We start from the raw sequence: 22,905 nt of genomic DNA, 5'->3' as shown, positions 1-22,905 counted from the left end.
TCTGTCATTATCCTTACTGACTTGGATCTGATTAGAGGTAGCAAGTGTATGCAAACATGTAAGTGAGGCCACCTCTAGTGCCGGCAATGGATTGTGACGGGGTCCCTGAAGAGCTATGGGAAGGATGAATGGGTAGGAGGGATAGACTTGAAATCAATAGCGTAATCAGATGTTACGACTTCCAAAACCCATTTGTCTGATGTTACATTCTCCATGCAGCCTGAAAATGGGAGAGGCAGCATCCATAAGGAGGTGGGGGGAAGGGAGGTATGATGTTGCAACTGTAAAGGCCTGTTGATTGGATGGGTGTGATTCTTCACCAAGCCATCAAAATGGTTGCATGGAGGTTGTAGATGGCTGAGAAGATGTAGCTATAGCTAAAAGAGGTTCAGATGGTCTATGATAAGTTGCATGTGGGGCTGGGTGTGCTCTTTGTGTCATCTGAAACCTATTAAATCTCCTCTTATTTACAGGAGTATACATACTTATGGATCTCAGCAGGGTTCTCGAGTCCTTTAAAGTGTGGAGAGATCTATCCATCAAGTCTGCAAAAAGCTTGCAACTGCAAAGGGGAGGTCTTTGATGGTACTCTGGACCTCTCTGGGGAAGCCTAATACCTGGAGCCCCAGACACGCTTCTCATAACCAGAGTAATAGATATAGACCACGCTGCAGTATCTGCAGCATTCAAGGAGGTCTGGGGCGATGTCTTTGCCAGGAACTGACCAAGTTGTATAATGGCCTTTAATTGGTCACAATGTACCTCTAGCAGGTGCTCAGTAATCCAGTTGAATTGGTTGTAATTTAAATAGTCTTATATGGGTTTGAGTGCCTAATGCTTCACTATTCTGAGGGGGGCTAAAGAGTAAGATTTGTGTCCAGAAAGATCAAGCTTCCTGTGATCCTTAGTGTACAGGGCGGGCTTTGAGCTATGTTGTCTGCCTTGTTCATTAATGGTCTCAACTACTAGGGAATTCAGAGCCGAGTGAGAAAATACGAACTCCAGTTCCATGGCAGGGACATAATACTTTTTATCTGCCCTCTTGCAGGTAGGCTGAGGTATGCCAAACTGTCTTAGTGGGCTCCATCAGAGCTTCATTGACTGGAACGGATATTCTCATAGATGTCAAAGTGTGTAGAATATCTAGGAATTTATGATGGGACTCCTGAACCTCCTCTAAGCGTGTCAGCAATTTGCTTAATCAGGTCCTGAAACTGTCTGAAGTTATCCATCATAGAAGATAGTGGAAGCATCACAGTTTCATCAGGCAATGAGGAGGAACTATGAGTAAGAGGTGTCACTTCCTTATTCAGCCTTGCTTCTTGCAGATCTCCTCTGGCACAGGTGGTGGTAGAGGAGTTTGAGGAGAATGGTCCCTTCTCTTTTCCCTCCAGTGCAAAGACCTCATTGCAAATTGTTGATCACAGATCACCAATGGTCCCAGAAAGGCCACTGAGGGGGCCCATATGGCCTAGGTGGAGGCATCCGTCTGTGTTCCTGATATGTGATGTCATCTGAGGTCTATCCTTCTGTAATACAACAATGTAGAGGGGAGAGCTAAGTGTCTTAGAATAGACAAGGAAACTGAGCACCGAAATTTAAGAGTCTGAGGAGTCCTCTTCCACATATTCCAAAGGGAACACAGATGTTCAGCTTGCAAAGCAGAAGGGGGAGTAAGGTACTCCAGATGACTGAATGGTAGGTGACCGAGCAGTAGATGACCAAGAGAATCTTGACGCTGACAAACCCCCAGCACCCATTAACTAAGGAGACGCAAGCTCCAAACATATTATCAGGTCTTTAGGGTACCTAAATTCTTGGAGTATTGATGTTGTCGAAGACAGGGTTGAGTGAGAACCTGAGGAGGATGGCTTTGATACCAATGCAGGTGGTACCGAGTGCTGGGGTATGTAAGGGTTAAGTAAAAATCTGGGTAACCGCTATAGGGGGTAAAGGCACAGGCAGACACTGTCTCTTCACATGATAGATAAAGTTGCCACCCTTTTCCCTCCCCTTCTGTTTGTTAAGGATAGATAAGTGTTGCAGCTGCATAAGGAATGTGGTTGTCTGAGGGATACCCTTTGGGTGAAGAAGTGTTATCTCCCCACTCCCTTCCTTTCCCAGCTACATAAATGAGCTCAGGGTCATGGCTCCTTCCTCCCTCCCCTGTGAACTGCTGATTAAGGGAACTTGTGGCTACGATTACTGCAAAGAAATGTATCTTCAACGTAAAAATGTCTGTAGAATATGCTTAATGCTGTAAACAGTAAACAGGGCAGGTATAATTATATTCAGTATATAGCTATTAATATTTGTTATATGGGCATTCATATGATCAAATAAGGGTTTGGGGGTGTTGTAGTAAATGTGGGTATTTACATATTAACTTAGATAAAAGAGCATGAGGTGAGCTTACTTGACAATTCGGTTGAGGGGAACAAGTACCGCAATAAAGAAGCCCATTTACTCAATCTGCCTCTGGGTCTCCCTGTTCCTTCTTTTCATCTCTAACACAGAGCACTTGGCATGGGAGTGAATCGGCTCCATTTCCATCAGTATGGTAGATAACCAACTGGTCTTTGGAATTGTTGACTTTCATGTTACCAGCATCGAGTATTGTTTAGGGACATGCTTAGAACTCTTCTCAACAATGTCTTTGCCACTTTGGGTATGGGTACCCAAAATTAGTACTGAGTCTTTGTTAGACAACTGACTCCTCTTTGCCTTTGCAGTACCAGCATCACTCAGAGCCTGCAAGGAACTCCTCTTGGAACTTGAGGTCTCAGTAGCCTTCTTGTGCATAGGTAACTGAGCTCTTCTTGGAGATTTACTCCTTACCTCCTTTGGCTTAGAAGCAGATGTTGAGGCTACCTATGCTGAGGACTTCAGCACCATAGATGTATTCAGTGCTGCAGTACTGCCTAACACTCTAGCAGTCTCTGGTGACTGAGATCTTGATGTGGATGGGGCACTGGCCGTACTGGGAAGTCTATGCCCCAGGGGGTCTTCCATCCCTGAATCTGAAGCTGGTTATAGAACTTTCTCTATCATCAGGAGTTTAAACTAGATCTCCCTATTTTTACAGGATCTACCATTGAAGGAAGTACAGATTTGGGAGATATGAATATCACTCAAAGAGTGGAGGCACTGGGAATGCCTGTCCCTGATCAGAATAGCTTCATGGCAGGAAAGGCACCTCTTGAATCCCGGGAAGACCCGACATTCCTGAGCAAAATAATGAAAAATGACCCCTAGCAGAGGAAAGTGGTTAAAAATTACAGGTTTCAGAGGAACAGCCGTGTTAGTCTGTATTCGCAAAAAGAAAAGGAGTACTTGTGGCACCTTAGAGACTAACCAATTTATTTGAGCATGAGCTTTCGTGAGCTACAGCTCACTTCATCAGATGTTTACCGTGGAAACTGCAGCAGACTTTATATACACACAGAAATCATGAAACAATACCTCCTCCCACCCCACTGTCCTGCTGGTAATAGCTTATCTAAAGTGATCAACAGGTGGGCCATTTCCAGCACAAATCCAGGTTTTCTCACCCTCCACCCCCCCACACAAATTCACTCTCCTGCTGGTGCTAGCCCATCCAAAGTGACAACTCTTTACATAATCAAGTCGGGCTATTTCCTGCATAGATCAAGGTTTTCTCACATCCCCCCCACCCCCATACACACACAAACTCACTCTCCTGCTGGTAATAGCTCATCTAAACTGACCATTCTCCAGGTTTAAATCCAAGTTAAACCAGAACATCTGGGGGGGGGGGGGTAGGAAAAAACAAGAGGAAACAGGCTACCTTGCATAATGACTTAGCCACTCCCAGTCTCTATTTAAGCCTAAATTAATAGTATCCAATTTGCAAATGAATTCCAATTCAGCAGTTTCTCGCTGGAGTCTGGATTTGAAGTTTTTTTGTTTTAAGATAGCGACCTTCATGTCTGTGATTGCATGACCAGAGAGATTGAAGTGTTCTCCGACTGGTTTATGAATGTTATAATTCTTGACATCTGATTTGTGTCCATTTATTCTTTTACGTAGAGACTGTCCAGTTTGACCAATGTACATGGCAGAGGACATTGGTCAAACTGGACAGTCTCTACGTAAAAGAATAAATGGACACAAATCAGATGTCAAGAATTATAACATTCATAAACCAGTCGGAGAACACTTCAATCTCTCTGGTCATGCAATCACAGACATGAAGGTCGCTATCTTAAAACAAAAAAACTTCAAATCCAGACTCCAGCGAGAAACTGCTGAATTGGAATTCATTTGCAAATTGGATACTATTAATTTAGGCTTAAATAGAGACTGGGAGTGGCTAAGTCATTATGCAAGGTAGCCTGTTTTCTCTTGTTTTTTCCTAACCCCCCCCCCCCCCCCCCCCAGATGTTCTGGTTTAACTTGGATTTAAACCTGGAGAATGGTCAGTTTAGATGAGCTATTACCAGCAGGAGAGTGAGTTTGTGTGTGTATGGGGGTGGGGGGATGTGAGAAAACCTTGATCTATGCAGGAAATAGCCCGACTTGATTATGTAAAGAGTTGTCACTTTGGATGGGCTAGCACCAGCAGGAGAGTGAATTTGTGTGGGGGGGTGGAGGGTGAGAAAACCTGGATTTGTGCTGGAAATGGCCCACCTGTTGATCACTTTAGATAAGCTATTACCAGCAGGACAGTGGGGTGGGAGGAGGTATTGTTTCATGATTTCTGTGTGTATATAAAGTCTGCTGCAGTTTCCACGGTAAACATCTGATGAAGTGAGCTGTAGCTCACGAAAGCTCATGCTCAAATAAATTGGTTAGTCTCTAAGGTGCCACAAGTACTCCTTTTCTTTTTGTTAAAAATTACCTAACTGTATCTATGAAAATATATATATTTATTTATATATATATATATTTTCATAGATATAATTAGGGTGTGTGGGTGGGTGTGTGTGAGAGAGAGAGAGAGAGAGAGAGAAGGGAATGGTTCCAACAACTATAAACATTATAAGATAACTAGCTATACGCTAACTAATTAACTAATTGCTAAATATTAGAGATAATAAGCACACAGTAGACTCCATCTCGGGCCAAAGGTGACTGAAAAGGAACTGAGGGCAGTTTGCCCACGCAGCCCCATATAGCCTCAGAGTGGAGCACAAGGACGTGTGGCGCACATGCACAGGCCCAGTGGGCACAGCTACCAAAAATCTCTGATCAAAGGTACAGGAGGCAGGCGCACCTGAAGTGGAGCACCCACAAGGACACTACTCAAAGAAGAATGGATGTTACTTGATTTTGAGTGTTGCAACAAGGGTATGACTCCTACATACTGAAAGTAAATACATATATTTGGAATGTATAATGTATAGTAGTACAACATGTCCATACTAATGTTGTGTTATTCTTTAAAAACATCTAGAGCACTTACGAATTTTTAAAAACCACAAGCATATTGATCCCTCTCCTGAATTCACAGCTGCAAAAAAACAGGACATACCTGCTTGCTTTGCAAAGCCCTTTGGAAAAGTCGTAGGAAAGCAGCCAAACTAAAACGGTACATGTTATTAATTTTGGACAAGTCAGAGATAATAAAGTACATCTTGCTGGCACTCTCAGCTAAAAGGAGATATGCATCCCTCTCCTGTGGATAAAAATTAAAAATACTCAAGATCAGTACTCTACTGCCATCTAAGGGTCACTGAATAAATACTTGTTCAACCTAGCAAAAAACCACTCAGATGCATTCTACAACTTCAAAATATACCATATCCAATCACATTAAAATCAAAGATATTTTGGTTCCTAACATACTTTAAACTCTACTACACTAAAAAATTAATCCACATACAAATATGAATTAAACAAGTTTGTTTGTGTTACTAGAATTAAAATTATGTTTATACTCTTATTATAAGACCTAATGCTTTAATTTATAGTCTTCTTATTATAAACCCCCCAATTTTAGGGCATATAATCCAGGCCTTTACATTAGTTCCAGTTTGAAATTTGACATAAAACATGTTAGTTCAAAATTACTTTTCTATTCTTTTCATTTTAACCATTTTTTTTATTTTAAAAAGATTATTTCAGTTATGTAATCATTCAAGAAGTGTAAAACCGATAAAGTGTAACAATTAAAAACGCTTTTGGTGCTTGTATATCTGAAAATATCCCTTACTTCAAAGAAAGAAATAAGCACAGCACTACCCATACACATGGAGATGCATACATGAAATCTTGGCTCCATTTAAATCAATGGCAAAACTCCCATTGACTTCAGTGGGACCAGGATTTCACCTCTGATTTGTTCATGTCCATCTTTAAACATCAGACACAATAAGTGCTCTCATTTTAGCATTAGACATGTAGCTAAATAGCAAGTATAATAGTACAAAAATAATAACCGACCAACTAAAGCGGAAAATAACGTATGTAGGAGATAATCCTTATATATTGCAGGGCTGGTCCATGGACATCAACAGGATTACACAGGAGCAATAATGTTATTTCTGACATTGAAAAAATAATAAAAAGAAACATTTTAAGAATAGACATCACCTGATCAAGAGAAATCTGAAGTTTGTGAGACTCAGCAAGAGATTCTTGGATGAGTGCACTACTTGCTTTGGTCTGATTCAAAGATTCAATCAGATCCTTATTTTCAAGTAGGTTGCCTTGTGATGTTGCAAGAGTCTGAAAAAAATTAAAATTAACTTTAATAAATTAACTCATAAGTTTACACTTCAGGAAACTGTGCAGTGTATAAATGGAATATGATGCTGATACCAATACCAGAATTTATCTTGAGAGAGAAATTACTTTTACCTTTGCAGGTGCCTCTAACATTTTTATTAGTCTTGAAACAGATAAAAAGCATATTAGAGATAAGATGGTCAGCCTGAAAACTGAAGTGTTATGTTGATGCAGCAATAAAATACATGAACAATCTACAAAAAATTGAGAAGGCCCAGTTTGGAGTTGCTTTTATTGGGCTTATAGAAAAAGATGGCCTCATAGTCAGAGCCTTATCCACTCCCCCCTAAAAGGCAGATAGGAGACTCAGATGCAGGAATTATTTAATACCTTTCCTTTTACAATTTTAACCTGTAGTTGGCTGGCTTTTATAATCTTGCAGATTCCAAGGAAGTTTCTACCTAGCTACTTTCTCTCTAAAGACACTCAACCTCTGTAAGATTTACTCTTCCTCTTTCCCAACTGCAGTTACTGTGATTTACTAGCAACTAAAAATATCCCAACTATACAATCAGAACTCCTCTCTGAAATCCCAATGACCATTCCATAATTTTTTTCTGAATTTTCTTGTACAATTATCTTTACTTCATGTTAATCTAGAAAGTTTGAATGTAGCACTATTATTTGGGGTGAGGGAGAAATACCAAAAGATTTCTTTTCTGGGAGTAACATTTTCCCGAATCTGCCTTCTGATGGGAAGTTATTTTCCTGATGGTCAGATGAATGCATAACATTATTTAAGCCAGGACAGAGCAACCTTGGCAAATCAAACAGTGACAATCAATGCACAAAGGGCAGTTTTGAAATCCCTCCTGAAAACACTCTGTAACTTTCTATCAATTGATCTTTGAAGAAAAAAATGCCCCCTATGAGGAAATGACCATTTCTATTTCTAGGGAGGATATGGTCCTGTTGGCTTTAAATAGGGCCAGGATGGTATCCTTTGATTCCTGAATCTTAGACAACGTCAGAGCCTGTTCACTCAGGTGTTTTTATTTGTATGGGTTCTCACATTCTTCCCTTAAGACACTCTTCAAGGACAGATGGAGAGGAAATGCAGTCTCTGCTTGGGCATTCAAAGATACCAGGGTTTGTCTGCAGATTCCTCCTTTTCTGGATGATTCTCTATTGCAGCCACCACTTTTTTACACTTGTTGGCAATTTTTTTGTTTACTGGTTCATTTGTGGTGCCTGCTCTTGATCAGACTGAGAAAGCTCTCCTTCTTAGACTGACACGCTGAAGGAGGAGTGGGGGAAGCTTTGCAGTACTTCCCAGGCTTTTTCTTTCCCTTTTTTGGCTTCCAAGGGTGAGCAAGTTCTCTTCCCCTCCTTGACGCAATTTGACACTCTTGGTGGTATCTCTCTCGGACTGATTTCCATAAATTTCTTGGAATTCATCCTGAGAGGATGGGTAGATTTGCAGGATGACAGCCTACTTTTCCAAGGACAATAGCACCCATTTCAAGAAATGGCAACTTCAGTGGGCTGGAGAGCCACAGTTTCACCAGTTCCATTCCCTGGCAGTAACAACATCAGTGGTCTGAAAGCAGGCAGGACACAGTCTATCTTCCACTGAGCTTGCTAAGCTAACCTCATGGATGGTGCACTTTTTGGACTTGTCTGTTTTTTAGGATACTGAACCATGAAAGGGAGATGAGAGCCAAAGAGGGAGGATGTGAGTGGTGAACGGTGGTTGGATACTAATGTGAGGGAGACTAATGTGAAGACCCATGCATAAGAATTTATTTAGTGTCTCTGCAATGGCCTTATCTTCCTTGAGCGCTCCTTCGATCATCCAGTGACTCTATTGAGTGTTTGGCAAGCTTCCTGCTTTTGGTGTACTTTAAAAAAAAAACTGTTAGTTTTTTTGTCTTTGGCTAGCTGGTCTTCAAATTCCTTTTTGGCCTGTGTAATTATATTATTACACATGACTTGCCAGAGTTTATGTTCCTTTCTATTTTCTTCAGTAGGATTTGACTTCCAATTTTTAGAAAATGTATTTTTGTGTCTAACCACCTTTTTTACTCTATTGTTTAGCCATAGTAGCATTTTTGTCCTCTTACTGTTTTTTTTAATTGGGGTGTATAATTTGAGCCTCTATTATGGTGTTTTTAAAAAGTTTCCTTGCAGCTTGCAGGCATTTCACTCTTGTGACTGTTCCTTTTAATTTCTGTTTAACTAAAATGTACTAATGGAATCATAGTATACTGATATAATCTCATGTCAATGCACAAGTGAGACTTCCATATAAATCCTTGTACATCGAGAAGTACAAATACCTTTAACAAGTGTATGCTGTGTCACCGATAAGCCCCACAGTTTCAAGGAACAGCTGCTTCTCTCCCCCGCCCTCCAAAGAACAGCAACCAGGAGGAGAAACCCCTGAGGGTGGAGGGTTACTAGGGAAAGGAAGGTGGAAGGGGAAGGAATCCTCAAGGAAAGAAGAGTCCTCCAAAAGAGCCAGTGGAGCAGGAAGATCAAGAATGGGGAGAAGATGCCCATAGTGGGGCACTTTATGGGGAAGACCAGGAAAATTAACAAAAAAGTGGGAGGTGAGTGTGACTGACCATGACAGCATGCACAAAGTGGTGTAAGGAATACACAGAACACATATGCCTTCAATATTAATAACTACAGATTCCTTCTGGCCTTCAAAAAGTATGAATAGCTATCCACCTTTGTTTATCCCCAAATAGGATCTATCTAAGAAGTAAAGACAATTTTAAAAATGTTTCACATAATTTGAGACACTTTCTCTAAGGACCCACAGATAAGCCAAAGTTGGGAGTTCCTTTCCCAAGAATAGAAACTAAAATGGCTAAGAGTATTGTTAATCACCTAGGCAAAAATCTCTCATAATTTGCATATAGGCAAAACCTCTTTCTCACTCCCAACCTCACTAAAAAGAACTCCAAGTTACCAACCAACGGTCACACCCTGTTTTCCTATGTAATGTGGCCCATTGCACATTGTGACTGGCTCAAGAGATGCGTGGGGAAGCTGCAAGTTAAACAAACTAAAAGTGTGGCTGCAAGACTGAAGAGCAAACTGGGCAAACTGCCTGTCATCCCAAGAAATCCAAACCATGTTTTCATCCCAAATTATGAACTACACATCATTTTCCTTATTAAACAAATATACCAGGAATAATCCGTCTTTCACCTCAAATTAGAAGCTACAGATTTGTTTGTGTTGAAAGTCAGATCTACCTCCTTCTATATGTGGAAAATATCTCTTGTATTGTAAGTCCTAAATAATGTGAAATGCTTATGTACAATCAAAGAATCTAAGAACAGTAGAACAATGGAACAAATTGCCTAGGGAAGTTGTGGAATCTCCTTCACTGGAGGTTTTCAAAAGAGGATGGATAGCCATCTGTCTTGGATGGTTTAGACACAATAAATCCTGCATCTTGGCAGTGGGTTAGAATAGATGACCCTTGCGATCCCTTCTAACTCTATGGTTCTACGAATGTACAGAGTATATCCTCCAAATTAGAAGATTATAAGAGATATTGTTGGTTTTCACTGTAAATAATTGTTGTACTCCAGAAGTAACAGGATTTGTCTGGTACAAGGAAGAAGAAATGTTAGAAGATATAAAAAAGGATATAACTTTTAAATATGAAAAGAAATTACTTGGGGAGGGGAGTACCCCAACTGACAGTGGGGGCAAATAATGAAATACAATCCTTGAAATGAATCAAACTTAAAAAGCCTCTGATAAGAAAAAAATTGAAGAAATTTGTTATACCCCGTCACCATCTCCTGCATACCAATGGAAACAGCAGAAAAACTAAGGATATGTCTACAGTGCAACGTAAGTCCAGAGTTAGGAGAACTCAAGTTAGCAGATCCTGCATTTGTTAGCCGTGGGCTTGAGTGTCTACACTCGTCTGCAAAGTTAAGGTTAGGAATTGCTGAACCCTGGGTCCCAAGCTGGGACTCCAGCATCTTACACTGCATTTTGCTCGCTCAATTCCAACCACCTACACCCCTGACTTCCCAGTGCCTTCCTAAAATGTGGTCGCTGTAGCCCTTTGTTTGTGGTGCAGTGTGGGAAAACTTGACTGAACACAGGACAAAGAAAGTCAGAGCATGAGATTGTGGAACACTTTTGGCAGACTCCGAGAGCACAAGTGCAGTGAGGCTGCATCTACACTGCAAAGCAATAGGGCTTGAACCCTGGGTCCCAGCTTGACTCAGGCTCAGACCCTCCACCACTGTGGGGTCCTGGGACCCTGGGTCCAAGTCCTGGGTTAGCATGATTTATATGTAGACAGAAGGGGTTAGGCATGAACCCTGAGTTTGAACCCTGGACTTACACTGAAGCATAAATATACCCTAAACTGAAACCTGAGCACCCACTTGGCATGTGTCCCATAGAAATAAGAGGATGGGCCTCTCCAAAGAGCCCATAAACTCTAGTATATAAAACTGAGGTCACCATGTGCTCAAGAAAATTGATTGAACCCAACAAGAAGCTGCAGAATCTTAAGAGCAACTGCCGCGCAGAAAGGACTCTCCCCCATCCCAGGGTGAACAGGAAAAGAAGTGCTGAGGTTTCATTTCAAAGACTATTTCCCCTTCTATTTTTTCACATACAAATAACTAGGTTATCTTGATAAGCCTACACACACTCTAGTGAGACCTCAAGTAAGAATATATTAGTTTTTAACTCCTTTCTATGTCTAAGCAAATTGGCCTAGAGACTGAAAACAGTAACTTTAAGCAATTGTTTTTAATATTCTAAACTTGTCCACTTTCGGATCAATCTAGTCCAGGGGTCGGTAACCTTTAAGAAGTGGCATGCCAAGTCTTCATTAATTTAAGGTTTTGCATGCCAGTAATAAATTTTACATTTATAGGGCCCCCCCCCGATGGAACTCCAGACCAGCAGCAAGGTGAGCGGGACCAGCGGCTGGTATCCCAGGCCGGCAGCAGGCTGAGCAGGTCCGATGGCCAGGACCCCGGATGACAAGGGGCCAGTGGCCAGAACCCCAGACCTTCAGTGGGCTGAACGGGGTGTCAGACAGAACCCCAGACCAGCAACAGCTCACCCACTGCCGGTCTGGGGTTCTGTCCACCGGCTCCTGCCAGCCGGGGTCTTGGCCACCAGTCCCACTCAGCCCGCTGCCGGCCTGGGGTTCCATTCACTCAGGCCGGCAGCAGGCTGAGCGGGGCAGGCGGCCAAGACCCCAGTTGGCAAGGGGCCGGCAACCAGAACTCCAGACCATCAGTGCCCTGAGCAGGGCCGGCAGACAGAACCCCAGACCGGCGGCGGGCTGAGTGGCTTAGCCCACTGCCGGTCTGGGGTTCTGTCTGCAGGCTCCTGCCAGCCAGGGTCCTGGCTGCGGCCCTGCTCAGCCTGCTGGGGGTTCCATTCACCCAGGCCGGCAGCAGGCTGAGCAGGGCCGGCAGCCGGGACCCCAGCTGGCAAGGGGCTGGCAGCCAGAACCCCAGACCGGCAGCGGGCTGAGCGGCTTAGCCCACCGCTGGTCTGGGGTTCCGTCCACCGGCTCCTGCCAGCCAGGGTCCCGGCCGCCGGCCCCACTCAGCCTGCTGCTGGCCTGGAGTTCCGTTCACTCAGGCAGGCAGTGGGCTGAGTGGGGCCGGCAGCCGGGACTCCAGCTGGCAGCAGAGTGCCAGTAAAAATCGTCTCACGTGCCACCTTTGGCATGCATGCCGCAGGTTGCCAACCCCTGATCTAGTCAAAGAGTACTAACCACAATCTGTACCTTAAAGACAAGTGAATCATTGAAAGTGTGATCAATGTGTTAGGAATTGAGAATTTATGATCATAAGTCAACGTAATAAAAAATCTTGGTCATTTGCATTGTTCCTTGATATAAGTCCTGAGCCTCAACTCTAGTCTATGCTAATTGCTTGCAAGACTGTACTGTGTGTGTAATACATGCCTAGAAGACTGGTATTATCTACACATGAGTTGTGAACTGTGGCTGGATACTAATGTGGTTCTGGATGAATTAATACATTGTTGGTTGGTTAAGAATAAGAAAGTGTCCTGATCTGAGAAATACTGTTCGAGTTAAAAGTTGACGGAAAAAGAACCCAGTATTAAAAGTAGCAACATTCCCTGGACTCAATAAAAAGGGGTTATTCTATTCATACTTATCCAATTGGCAAACAAAGTTTGTTAGATTTCAGCTTGAAAATCTAACTAGCAAATTCATAAACGTATTCCCCTTTCCTGCTTACAGAGGTAAGTAAATGGACAGTGGAAGGATATTATTTACTTTTTTTGAAGAGAAAGTTACTCACCTTGTGCAGTAATTGAGGTTCTTCGAGATGGCTGTCCCTGTGCATGCTCCACTTCAGTTGTCTCAGTGCCCTGCGCTTGTAATCAAATGTTTGTAGTAGCAGTGCCCTGGCTGGCCGCTCATGCGTGGCGGCCGTCTCGTGCCGCTCCAAGCAGCCACCTAGCATGCACAGCCAACCATCCCCTAGTTCCTTCTCTACCCCAGAGGATTGGCGTACAACTCTGAAGTAGAGGGGAGCAGGGGGGTAGGGAGCACCCGCAGGGACAACCATCTTGAAGAACCTCAGTTACTGCACAAGGTGAGTAATCTTCTCTTCTTTGAGAAGAAGGTGACTGTTGAGCAGTGCCCCCAGTGGAGGGGAGGAGCTTCGGAGTTGGTTTATGTATGGTGGATAGCATCAAGAGTCCAAACTGAGCGTCTGCAGTTGATTGTTGTTCTAAAGCGTAGTGTTTAGTAAAGGTATGGGCTGATGCCCAGGTAGCTGCTTTGCAAATGTCCACGATGGGCACATTGTTGAGAAAGGCCACAGATGTCAATATTGCTCTGGTGGAGTTTGTGCATACTCCAGGGGGAGCTGTCAGATTGTGGTTTTGGTAACACAACTGGATACATGTCAATATAGATTTGGATAGTCTTTGTCTGGATATAGTTTGACCCTTTGATCATTCTGTTGTGGAGAAAAAGAGTCTGGATGATTTTCTAAATGTTTTTGTTTTTTCTATATTGAAAGCTAGAGCTCTGTGAACATCTAACGTGTGAAGGGAGGCCTCCCTGCTGTCAGTGTGTGGTTTCGGGAAGAATACAGGTAAGTAAATGGGATGATTTAAATGGAACGTTGATATGACCTTGGATATGAATTTAGGGTGTGGTCACAGAATTAATTTATCTTTGAGGAATGCTGTGTAAGGTGGTGTGCCATTAGGGTACCTAGTTCTCCCACCCTTCTTGCTGATGTGATGGCTACTAGGAAGGGCACCTCCATAGATAAGTGTAACAATGAACAGGTTGCAAGGGGTTCAAACAGTTTCCCCATGAGAATGCGGAGAACAAGGCTGAGGTCCCACTTAGGAGTCAGGTCTCTTAGTGTGGGATAGGTGTTATCTATACCTTTAAGGAAGCATTTAGTCAATGGATTAGCAAATATGGTGAAATCGTCCACCTTGGTGTAGAAGGAGGTGATGGTAGCCAAATGTACTCTGAGTGAGCTGGTGGATAACCCAGATTTTTTAAGTGCCAGTATATAATCGAGGATACGGGGTAATGGGGCCGACTGTGGAATAATATGGTTGTCTTGGCACCAAGTACAGAATCGGTTCCATTTATGCGTATACATCTTTCTTGTAGTTAGTCTGTGGCTGTTCAGTAGTATGTCTTGTACTTCAGTACAACATTCCCTCTCGAGCCCTTTCATCCATGGAGTAACCAGGCCTTGAGGTGGAGTACGGCAACGTTGGGGTGACGGATACATCCCACATCCTGTGTCAGCAGATGAGGCACTAGGGGAAGGGTTCATGGTGGTTTCACTGCTATCTGTTTCAGTTAGGGAAATCATGTTTGTCTGTCCCATATTGGTGCAATGAGAATGACCCTGGATTTGTTTTGCCTAATCTTGTGAAGGACACAACTCAGCAATGGGATTGGAGAGAAGACATACAAAGTGGAGCTTCCCATTTCAGAAGGAAGGTGTCGCCCCGGGAGTTGTGCCCCAGTCTGGCCTGGGAGCAGTACTGTGGACACTTGGCATTGTGGGCAGTAGCAAATAGGTCTATTGTGGGGAATCCCCATTGTCTGAATACGGCTTTGAGGATTCCGGGAAGCATCTCCCACTCATGGGTTTGGAAGAAGTCTCTGCTTAGTTGATCCGCTGTTGCGTTCTGGCATCCGGGCAAATAGGATGCCAGAAAATGTATGTTGCTGGTGATGCACCATTGCCAGAGCCAAACTGCTTCTGAACAGAGGGGATAAGATCGAGTCCGCCTTGGCAGTTTATATAGTACATAGTTGCTAGATTGTCAGTGAGAATCTTGACAGTCTTGTTGTGTATTAGAGGAAGAAAGTGCTGGCAAGCATTCTGGACTGCCCTTAACTCCAGTAAGTTTATGTGGGGATTGGATTCCGCTACTGACCAGCGACCCTGGATGGTATTGTCATGTAAGTGTGCCCTCCAACCCAGGAGGGAAGCTTCTGTGGTGATTGTCATAGATGGAGCTTTTTGTAGGAAGGGGACACCTGAGCATGTCCACCATGTGAGCAAGTCCTTCATTCTGCAGGACATTGTGAGACATCTGTTGAGGGAGTGTCTGGGCAGAATATAGACCATGCAGAGCCAGGCCTGTAAACATCTCATGTGGAGCCTGGCACATTTTACAACAAATGTTGTAGTCATCATGTGCCCCAAAAGTTTTAAGAACGTTCTGGTGGATGTTTGTGGGCTTCCCCTCACTGTTGTAATCAGATTAGTTGAGGTGAGGAAGCGTTGTTGGGGTAATCTTGCTGTCACGTTGAGACAGTCAAGATGTGCCCCTATAAACATCTACTGTTGTGTAGGTATCAGGGTGGACATCTGAAGATTTATTTGTAAGCCCAGGACTGTAAAAAGGGTTATTGTCATGTGAGTGGTGCTCGTTGCTGTCTGTTGTGTTGGTGCCTTTAGAAGGCAGTCATCTAAATATGGAAAGATCATCACTCCCTGCTGGGAAGGTGAGCAGCCACAATGGCGAGAACTTTGGAAAACAACCTTGGGGCGGTGGACAGGCCAAAAGAAAGCACTCTTATCGGAAATGTTGTTTCCCTAGGGTGAAGTACAGGAATCATCTGTGTGCCAGGTGGATGGTAACATGAAAGTAAGAGTCTTGTAGGTCGAGGGCCAAGAGCCAATCTCCTTTCTCCAATGCCAGAATTATTGTGGATGGAGTCATCATTTTGAAACACTGTGTTCTCACAAACTTGTTGAGTTTCCATAAATCCAGGATGGAACTCCACCCTCCAGTTTTTTTTCTGAGTGAGAAAATAATGGGAATAAAACCCTCTCCCACTGTGTTGAACTGTCACAGGTTCCACGGAACTTAATTGTCAGAGGTGATTTATTTCCTGTTGTAGCAGGTGCTCATGAGAGGGGTCCCTGAGGAGGGACAGGGAAGGGGAATGGGCAGGTGGGATAGAAATAAAGGGGATGGAGTAACCCTGCTGGATAATTTCCAGAACCCATTTGTCTGTAGTGCTGGTCTTATAGACTGGGTAATATGTTAGCAGTCGTTCTCCACATGGGCTGGAGATAAGATGTAAATCTGGAATTAGGGAATGTGGGGTTCTCGTATCCTCAACCAATACTTCAAAATGTTTGCCTGGAAGTAGATGGTCAGGCGTAGATGGCTGATCTTGGAGCTGCCGGCATTGGTCATAGTGTCGTTGGGGTTGAGCATATGGAGCAGTGCGGAATTGTGGCTTGTAAATTCTGCCCTGTTTCTGTTTATTTGGAGCGACATAAATTCCAAGTGTCTTCAAGGTTGCCTGGCAGTCCTTTAAGGTGTGTAATGGCGCGTCGGTATTGTCCGCAAACAGTTTTTGGCCTCCAAAAGGTAAGTCATCAACTGTGGCTTGAACTTCCCTTGGAAACCGGGACAGATGTAGCCAGGAAGTGCGACGCATGACGACGGATGTAGCTACTGAACGTGCTGCCGTACCTGCAGAATCAAGAGAAGGCTCAAAGGCTGTTCTGGCGATGAGGGAACTCTCCATGATGTTAGCCTTATATTGTTCTCAGTTGTCATCTGGAAGCTGTTCAATAAAAGCTGACATTTGAGAGAACAGGTTTCGTGTATATTTGGCCATTTAGGCCAAGTAGTTGGCTATACGGAACTGGAGGGTAGCTGATCAGTAGGCTTTCTGCCTGAAAAGGTCTAGCCTTTTCCAGACCTTGTCACAAGGGGTGGTTCTAGATTGATGTTGCTTTCCCCTTTGATTAACCACTTCTACCACCAATGAGTTGGGGTGGGGGTGGTGAATAAAAACTCAGTTCCTTTTGTAGGGACATACTACTTCTTGTCAGATCTTTTACAAAAAGGTGGGGCTGTGGCAGGTGTCTGACAGATTATTTTTGTCAGATCCATTATGGCTTCATTAATAGGGAATGCAATCTTTGCTGATGGGGATGCCTGAAGTATGAGTTTTTGCTGGGTCTCTGGTAGCTCTGCTAGTGAGATGTCTAGGGATTCAGCTACTCATTTGAAGAGCTCCTGGAAGGATTTGAAATCATCCCCCGAGGTAGGGAGTGGTGGAATTATTGTTTTGTCTGGCGATGAAGATGAAATGTGGGTGGGTGGAAGGGTATCACCCTCAGGCGCATCTTCAGGTTCCTCTACCTCCTCATCCAGCGCTTCTGAAGGAGCTGGTGCAGGAGGTGAAGGGGAGCAAGTTGTTCTGGATCTAAGTGGGTTGGGGGGGCCTGTGGTTCTGAGCCCTATATAATGCCCATGGGTCCCAGTATGCCGAGTTGGGTGGAAACGCCATGGGAGGCAGTACCAATGGTGGAGGCTGCCAGCCTTCTGCATCTGTAGACATGCAGTGCTGAGAGGGTCCTGGTTTAGGTGAGGAATGGTGCAGGGTGTAGATCCCTGCCTCATCCTCTTCGTCCTCATCGCTGAAGAGAGGAGGAGCTGAGCCAAAGGGAGTAGCAACCACGCTTGGTCCCGGTCTGGCTGGGGTGCCGTCGGTGCTGAATAGCAGAGTCCCAGGTGTTGAGGTAATGTTGGAGACCCCAAGGTATGGCCACTAGTTAAGTTGGGGGGATAAAAAGCCATAAAAGTCAAAAAAGTCTCCCTGCTGAAGGCCTAAGGGCTTCTTCTCAACCCCCCCCTTAATAAAATTCAGGCCTAGCTAGTTTAAATAAGCTCTTTTGCTTTTAAAACAATGTTGCAGTCGCAAATAATGCCTCATAGTGTAAGGTTTGCTGACGCCAAGCTAAAGATAATAAGAGAGACAGTTACAAGGCCAGACAAAATGGGCTAGTTGTTTAAGTTGCTAAAAATGCTTGTTAAAAGTTGCAAAAAATAAACATTGTTGTAACCCATATAAAAAAGCAAAGTATTTATATAAAGTTTTAATTAGCTAATGTGTAGTGCAGTAGCATTAAAAAATATAAAAGTGTGTATAATAACCTGCTCTAAGGTGCAGGATTTGAAATTCTATTCTCCCTGTACCTTGTTTGCAGCTGCAAATAAACTTTTCAGCTTCTCCACCCCGTTGTGATTATTGAGTGAAGCACACCGGGTAACAAACCCCCCCTTGCTGTTGTTTTGCCTCTCGGCACTGGGTGCCAGCAACAGTAACAAGGAGATCTCCCTGTTTGATTAATTGCTGTGTCACCGGGAGAATCAGCACCAAGGACAGCAGCATGCTCTGGCTGGGAATCAGGGTGAAAGCGGCAGGTAATCTCAGGACTGCATATTCCCAGTGCCTCATGGTCCAGTGCTTTCGGTGCCTTTGGTACCGGGGTAGATTTTTACTTCAGAGATCGCTTTTTTGGAGGCGAATCTCACTGTGGCGAAGAATGAGACCACTTTTTTGTGCCCTTTTTAGGAGAAAACTCCTAGTAGTCACTTTGGAGGTAGAGCCCCTGTCAGACGCTGCCACTGGTGACCGTTGGCCAGGAGACATCCTGGACTTGGGGTCAGAGGCTGGTTTGAGGGATTTCTCCATCATCAGGAGTTTTAATTGGAGATCCCTGACCTTCCTCGTCCGAACGGTCAGTTTTTTGCAGTGGGGACATTTCTGAGCAATGTGTGTCTCCCCTAAGCACTGGGCATACTACACGTGGCCATCAGAGACCGGAACAGAGAGTCTGCAGGTCAGGCAGCATTTAAAGCCAAGAGAGCTGGGCATACCTGAAGGAACATTAGTTTTGAAGAAGAAATAGGAATAATCCCATTCTGTCCCCCTTCTGTTTTTCACGGGGAAGGCAGACAACTAGTAATTTTTTTCATAAGATAAACAAGAAATAGGAAAAAATAAAGGAATAAGAGGTTACTAGCTGGGGGGGGGACACAAAATAATATCTAAAGTTATAAGGGGCGCTGCGGTCGCTCCAACTCAAGCCAAAGGCGGTAGAGAAGGAACTGAGGGACGGTTGGCTGCACATGCTTGGTAGCCACTTGGAGCGGCGTGAAACAGCTGCCGCGCATGTGTGGCCAACCGGGGCACTATTACTACAAATCTCTGATTACAAGCGCAAGGCACCAAGACCCCTTACGTGGAGCATCCACAGGGACACTCCTCGAAGAACAAAGTCTAATTATCTCTAAATTCACTATTTAATTTCACTATTTCTGGCAAACTCTCTAGTCAGACAATATTGCAAAATTTGCCTCTTGCCAGTTAACGTTTTTACTCCCTTCTTCTAACCCCCATCTGAAATCCTAATTCAGACCTCACCACTAAACAAGTGTGACATACTTGCTCTAAGGTTCTAACTTCCCTTCTGAAATTAGCTAATTAACAGCTTACAATATATCTGCAACTACTGTAATTACGTTAGTATTTACTTCAGTAGGAAATTTTAATAAGAAACACTGCTGACTTGCAAGGACATAGTCAACTTATCAATCTTTTCATTCCTATGTCATTTTGAAAGGTTGACTGCATGTAATGGTACTGTTTAAAAAGTAAGTAAGTAAGTAAGTAATAGGTTCTGTTATTATCTACATATCTTTTTTTCCCAAACTGCATTGTAAAAGGCTTCTGCTGACTTAAACCATTTTCATAGCAGAATTACTCTCATGAATAATAATAATTAGGCAGATTTCCTCAAATCTATCAGCAGCTCTAACAATATATCAAGAGAATACCAAAAAATGTAGGGATGTAACAGAATTAGTAGAACATAAAACCAGTGGATAGAGGGCCTGATTCTACTCTCACTGAAGCAAACAGGAAAGCCCCTACTGAATTAATGGTGCAGGATGATACCCAGAATGCCCAATCCAATGTCTCTTAAAAGCAACATAAAGATTTATTTGACTTTAATAGGCAATGGAGCAGGCCCATATTCAGCAAGACAAGTACAATAAAAGGCAATATGACCACACTGTGATCCCTTACTCCTAATAATAAGCAGATACTCTGAAGAGTTCTGATTTTGATTTCAGTGGGATGACTCAAACAAGAAACTGCTCACCAGTGGGAGTAACGAGTTCACAGTCTGGCACAAAGTCTTTATGGCTGAAAAGCAATAGAAAACAAAATTCACTGTTTCCTAAAATGTACTGTACCTAATGAGACTTATTACACACACAAAAAAACAGTTGCACTGCTTCAAAAAAATTGTTGGATGTTTTCACAAATGCATCAACTGTGCTGAAACTTAATCCTGTTCCTTTGAAGTTATCCTTTCTCTACAGGTGTACTATTCAATTCAGATCATGTTCTCTTTCATTAGAATCAAAGTCCAACAGAATATTTAGAAAACCAACTTCAAAATAACAGAAGGAAAACAGAACTGAAAAGAGAAACTTGGCTCATATATATATATATATATATATATATATATATATATATATATATATATATATATATATATATATATATATATATATATATATATATATATATATATATATATATATATATATATATATATATATATATATATATGTGAACCTCTCCTGATACAACCTGATATATGAACCTCTCCTACATCCAGCCGCACAATTCAAGCACTAACTGGATATTTGATCCTAATGTGGCTGTGATAATCTCGAATGTCCTGAAATGCTACAATTCACCATGAGTTTACACATTTCCTTTCCCCACCCCTCCAGACAAATTCTTAAGCTCATTATTGCTATTAACAATTTTAGCATCTGGCTTTTAAACAGATACCAGTATTAGATCTACTATGTTAATCTGAAATCAGTAGGACATATTTATTTTACCTCCAAAAGAGATTCCTCTAGTTTAGCTAATTGTATCTTCTTCTCCTCTTCTTGTTGCAAGAGTTTTGTCTTCTGGTCTTCCAAATCTGGTTTTTCGTGCTGGATAGTTAAAGCTAAAAGCTAAGAGGAAAGCAACATATTCAACAAGAAGGAAAATACTAACCTCAGTAACATATGTGCTTCAATTTTGGCCATGTACATTACCCAACATTTTTAACAACACTTAAAAACTTAAACACTAGACTCTGTAAGTCCAGTATCGTAGCCCTTGTGTATGCAAAATACAGTGATGATAAATGGAGTACATTATGAGAACAGGGGAAAGCATGGGCTTCAAAGACTACATCTACACTCCAAGCTAGGGGCCTGCTTCCCAGCTCGTGTAGACTTACTCGTGCTAGCTCTCTGATTTAGCAAGCTAAAAATAATAGTGTAACTACTGATGCACAGGGAGCAGTGGCAAGGGCTAGCCAGATGAAGCACAAATGCACCAGAATACCATAGGTACATATTTGTGGTGACTAGTCCATACCACTGCTGCTGCTCCTTGTGCTACTGCAACTGCACTACTATTTTTACTATGCTAGCTCAGATGAGAGCTAGCACAGGTATGTTTATCTGCGCTGGGGAGCACCCACCTAGCTCATAACATAGACATAACCAACAAGTAGATCCAATAAGAAATAATGGTAATTTCTTGCCTGTTTATTTGGCTTCTTCCAGTAACTTTATGCTAACTCAAACAGCCCTCCTACCAATGCTGCTCAGCTGTTTTCCTGTTTTCAGCAGGCAGAGATGAGTTGTATGTCTGGTTAAGCTAGACATTTAGTGTTTTATCTTTTTCTCCAATGTCAAATTTTATGTTCGTTAGTTTTGAATAAACTAGCTTCCCAATGAGTAATGTTTTGAAATGATGAAGGGTTTTGTTTTCTAATTCCTCGTTTTTTCTAGTGGCCCTCTATTTGTCCCACTTCTCTCTAAATGTCATAGACCAAACTCTCAGCAGCTCCCAGCAATTTGGTGGAAGACCTAACACATTCAGCCTTTAGATTTCATGGACCTCTGCTCCACCACAAGGCAAAGTATTTTGAGACTGGGAGTACAGTTTGGCAAGGATAGAAGTCTGGAGAACTGTTTTGCTAAAATTTCAAAAGCACCATGAATGCGCTTACAAATGTAACTAATAATTTAGGGCTTAATCTGACTCAGTTAAAGTCAATGGAGAACTTCTACTTATTTCAGTAGGTGTAAGATGGATGAAGACTGTTACACCTGCCAGTCTATGATTTGATTGTAAGGTACATAAAAAAAAGAGCTACAATTTTAATTTAATTATTTTAATAATGATTTTATTGTTTAAACTTTTTTGATGCATTATAACCTCCTAGTCCCTACAACAGATCGGAGATTGCAGCTATATTCTGTCAATGGGGGCCTCTGCCAGGTCTGTGTTGTCAGAAGTCAAGGTGTTTCCAGAGATGAATGCAGCCCAATGTCTATTAATTTATTATCATTATTTTATTATAAGAAATGTTAAATGCCTACCTGTCCTCTTAAACCACTTCTTGTTGTAGTAAAGTTAACTTCAGTAATAATAGAAGCTGCATCAGGTGGAATAAAGGGATTTGGGTTTCGCGTTGACAGAAATAGGCGGAATTCTTCATTATAGTCAATAATTTTGTCACCTATTTGTACAGCATATCGTGGTCCTATTAAAAATACATACAAATTATCCTAAGTTTGATAAGGAAATTCCAGAATTGTCTGAAAATAAATACCCACCATGTGAAAAAACTTGAGAACCAAATTTTAGGTTTAGTTTAAAGGAAATAGTCTTATAAAACTAACAAAACCATGTTAATAAATATTATAAAAAATAAATTAAAAGATTTTTATGAGATTAGCTTTCCCCTATATTGTTGGAAACAAAAATACAGCAGCATTGTA

The 22,905-nt window shown here is 42.5% G+C and overlaps 1 protein-coding gene across 7 annotated transcripts in view; it reads right to left on the bottom strand.

The window, feature by feature from the left end:
* The window catches only part of DYNC2H1 (dynein cytoplasmic 2 heavy chain 1), a 407,641-nt gene that overhangs the window by 215,041 nt on the left and 169,695 nt on the right, over positions 1 to 22,905 (bottom strand). For 4 of the 7 annotated variants that reach the window (XM_073338435.1, XM_073338425.1, XM_073338398.1 and 1 more), the window contains exons 66-69: positions 22,504 to 22,667; positions 20,959 to 21,078; positions 6,556 to 6,690; positions 5,495 to 5,638 (exon numbers count right to left, since the gene is read on the bottom strand). In XM_073338435.1, coding sequence (XP_073194536.1) covers positions 5,495 to 5,638; positions 6,556 to 6,690; positions 20,959 to 21,078; positions 22,504 to 22,667 — 563 coding nt within the window. Of the gene's footprint in view, positions 1 to 303; positions 1,530 to 5,494; positions 5,639 to 6,555; positions 6,691 to 20,958; positions 21,079 to 22,503; positions 22,668 to 22,905 lie in introns of those variants that run through there. The other 3 variants (XM_073338445.1, XM_073338455.1, XM_073338416.1) reach the window with 3 other exon arrangements.

This window comes from Lepidochelys kempii, chromosome 1, assembly GCF_965140265.1.
Source record: "Lepidochelys kempii isolate rLepKem1 chromosome 1, rLepKem1.hap2, whole genome shotgun sequence".
Classification (NCBI taxonomy): domain Eukaryota; kingdom Metazoa; phylum Chordata; order Testudines; family Cheloniidae; genus Lepidochelys; species Lepidochelys kempii.
This window is presented reverse-complemented; position numbering and strand designations above follow the sequence as displayed.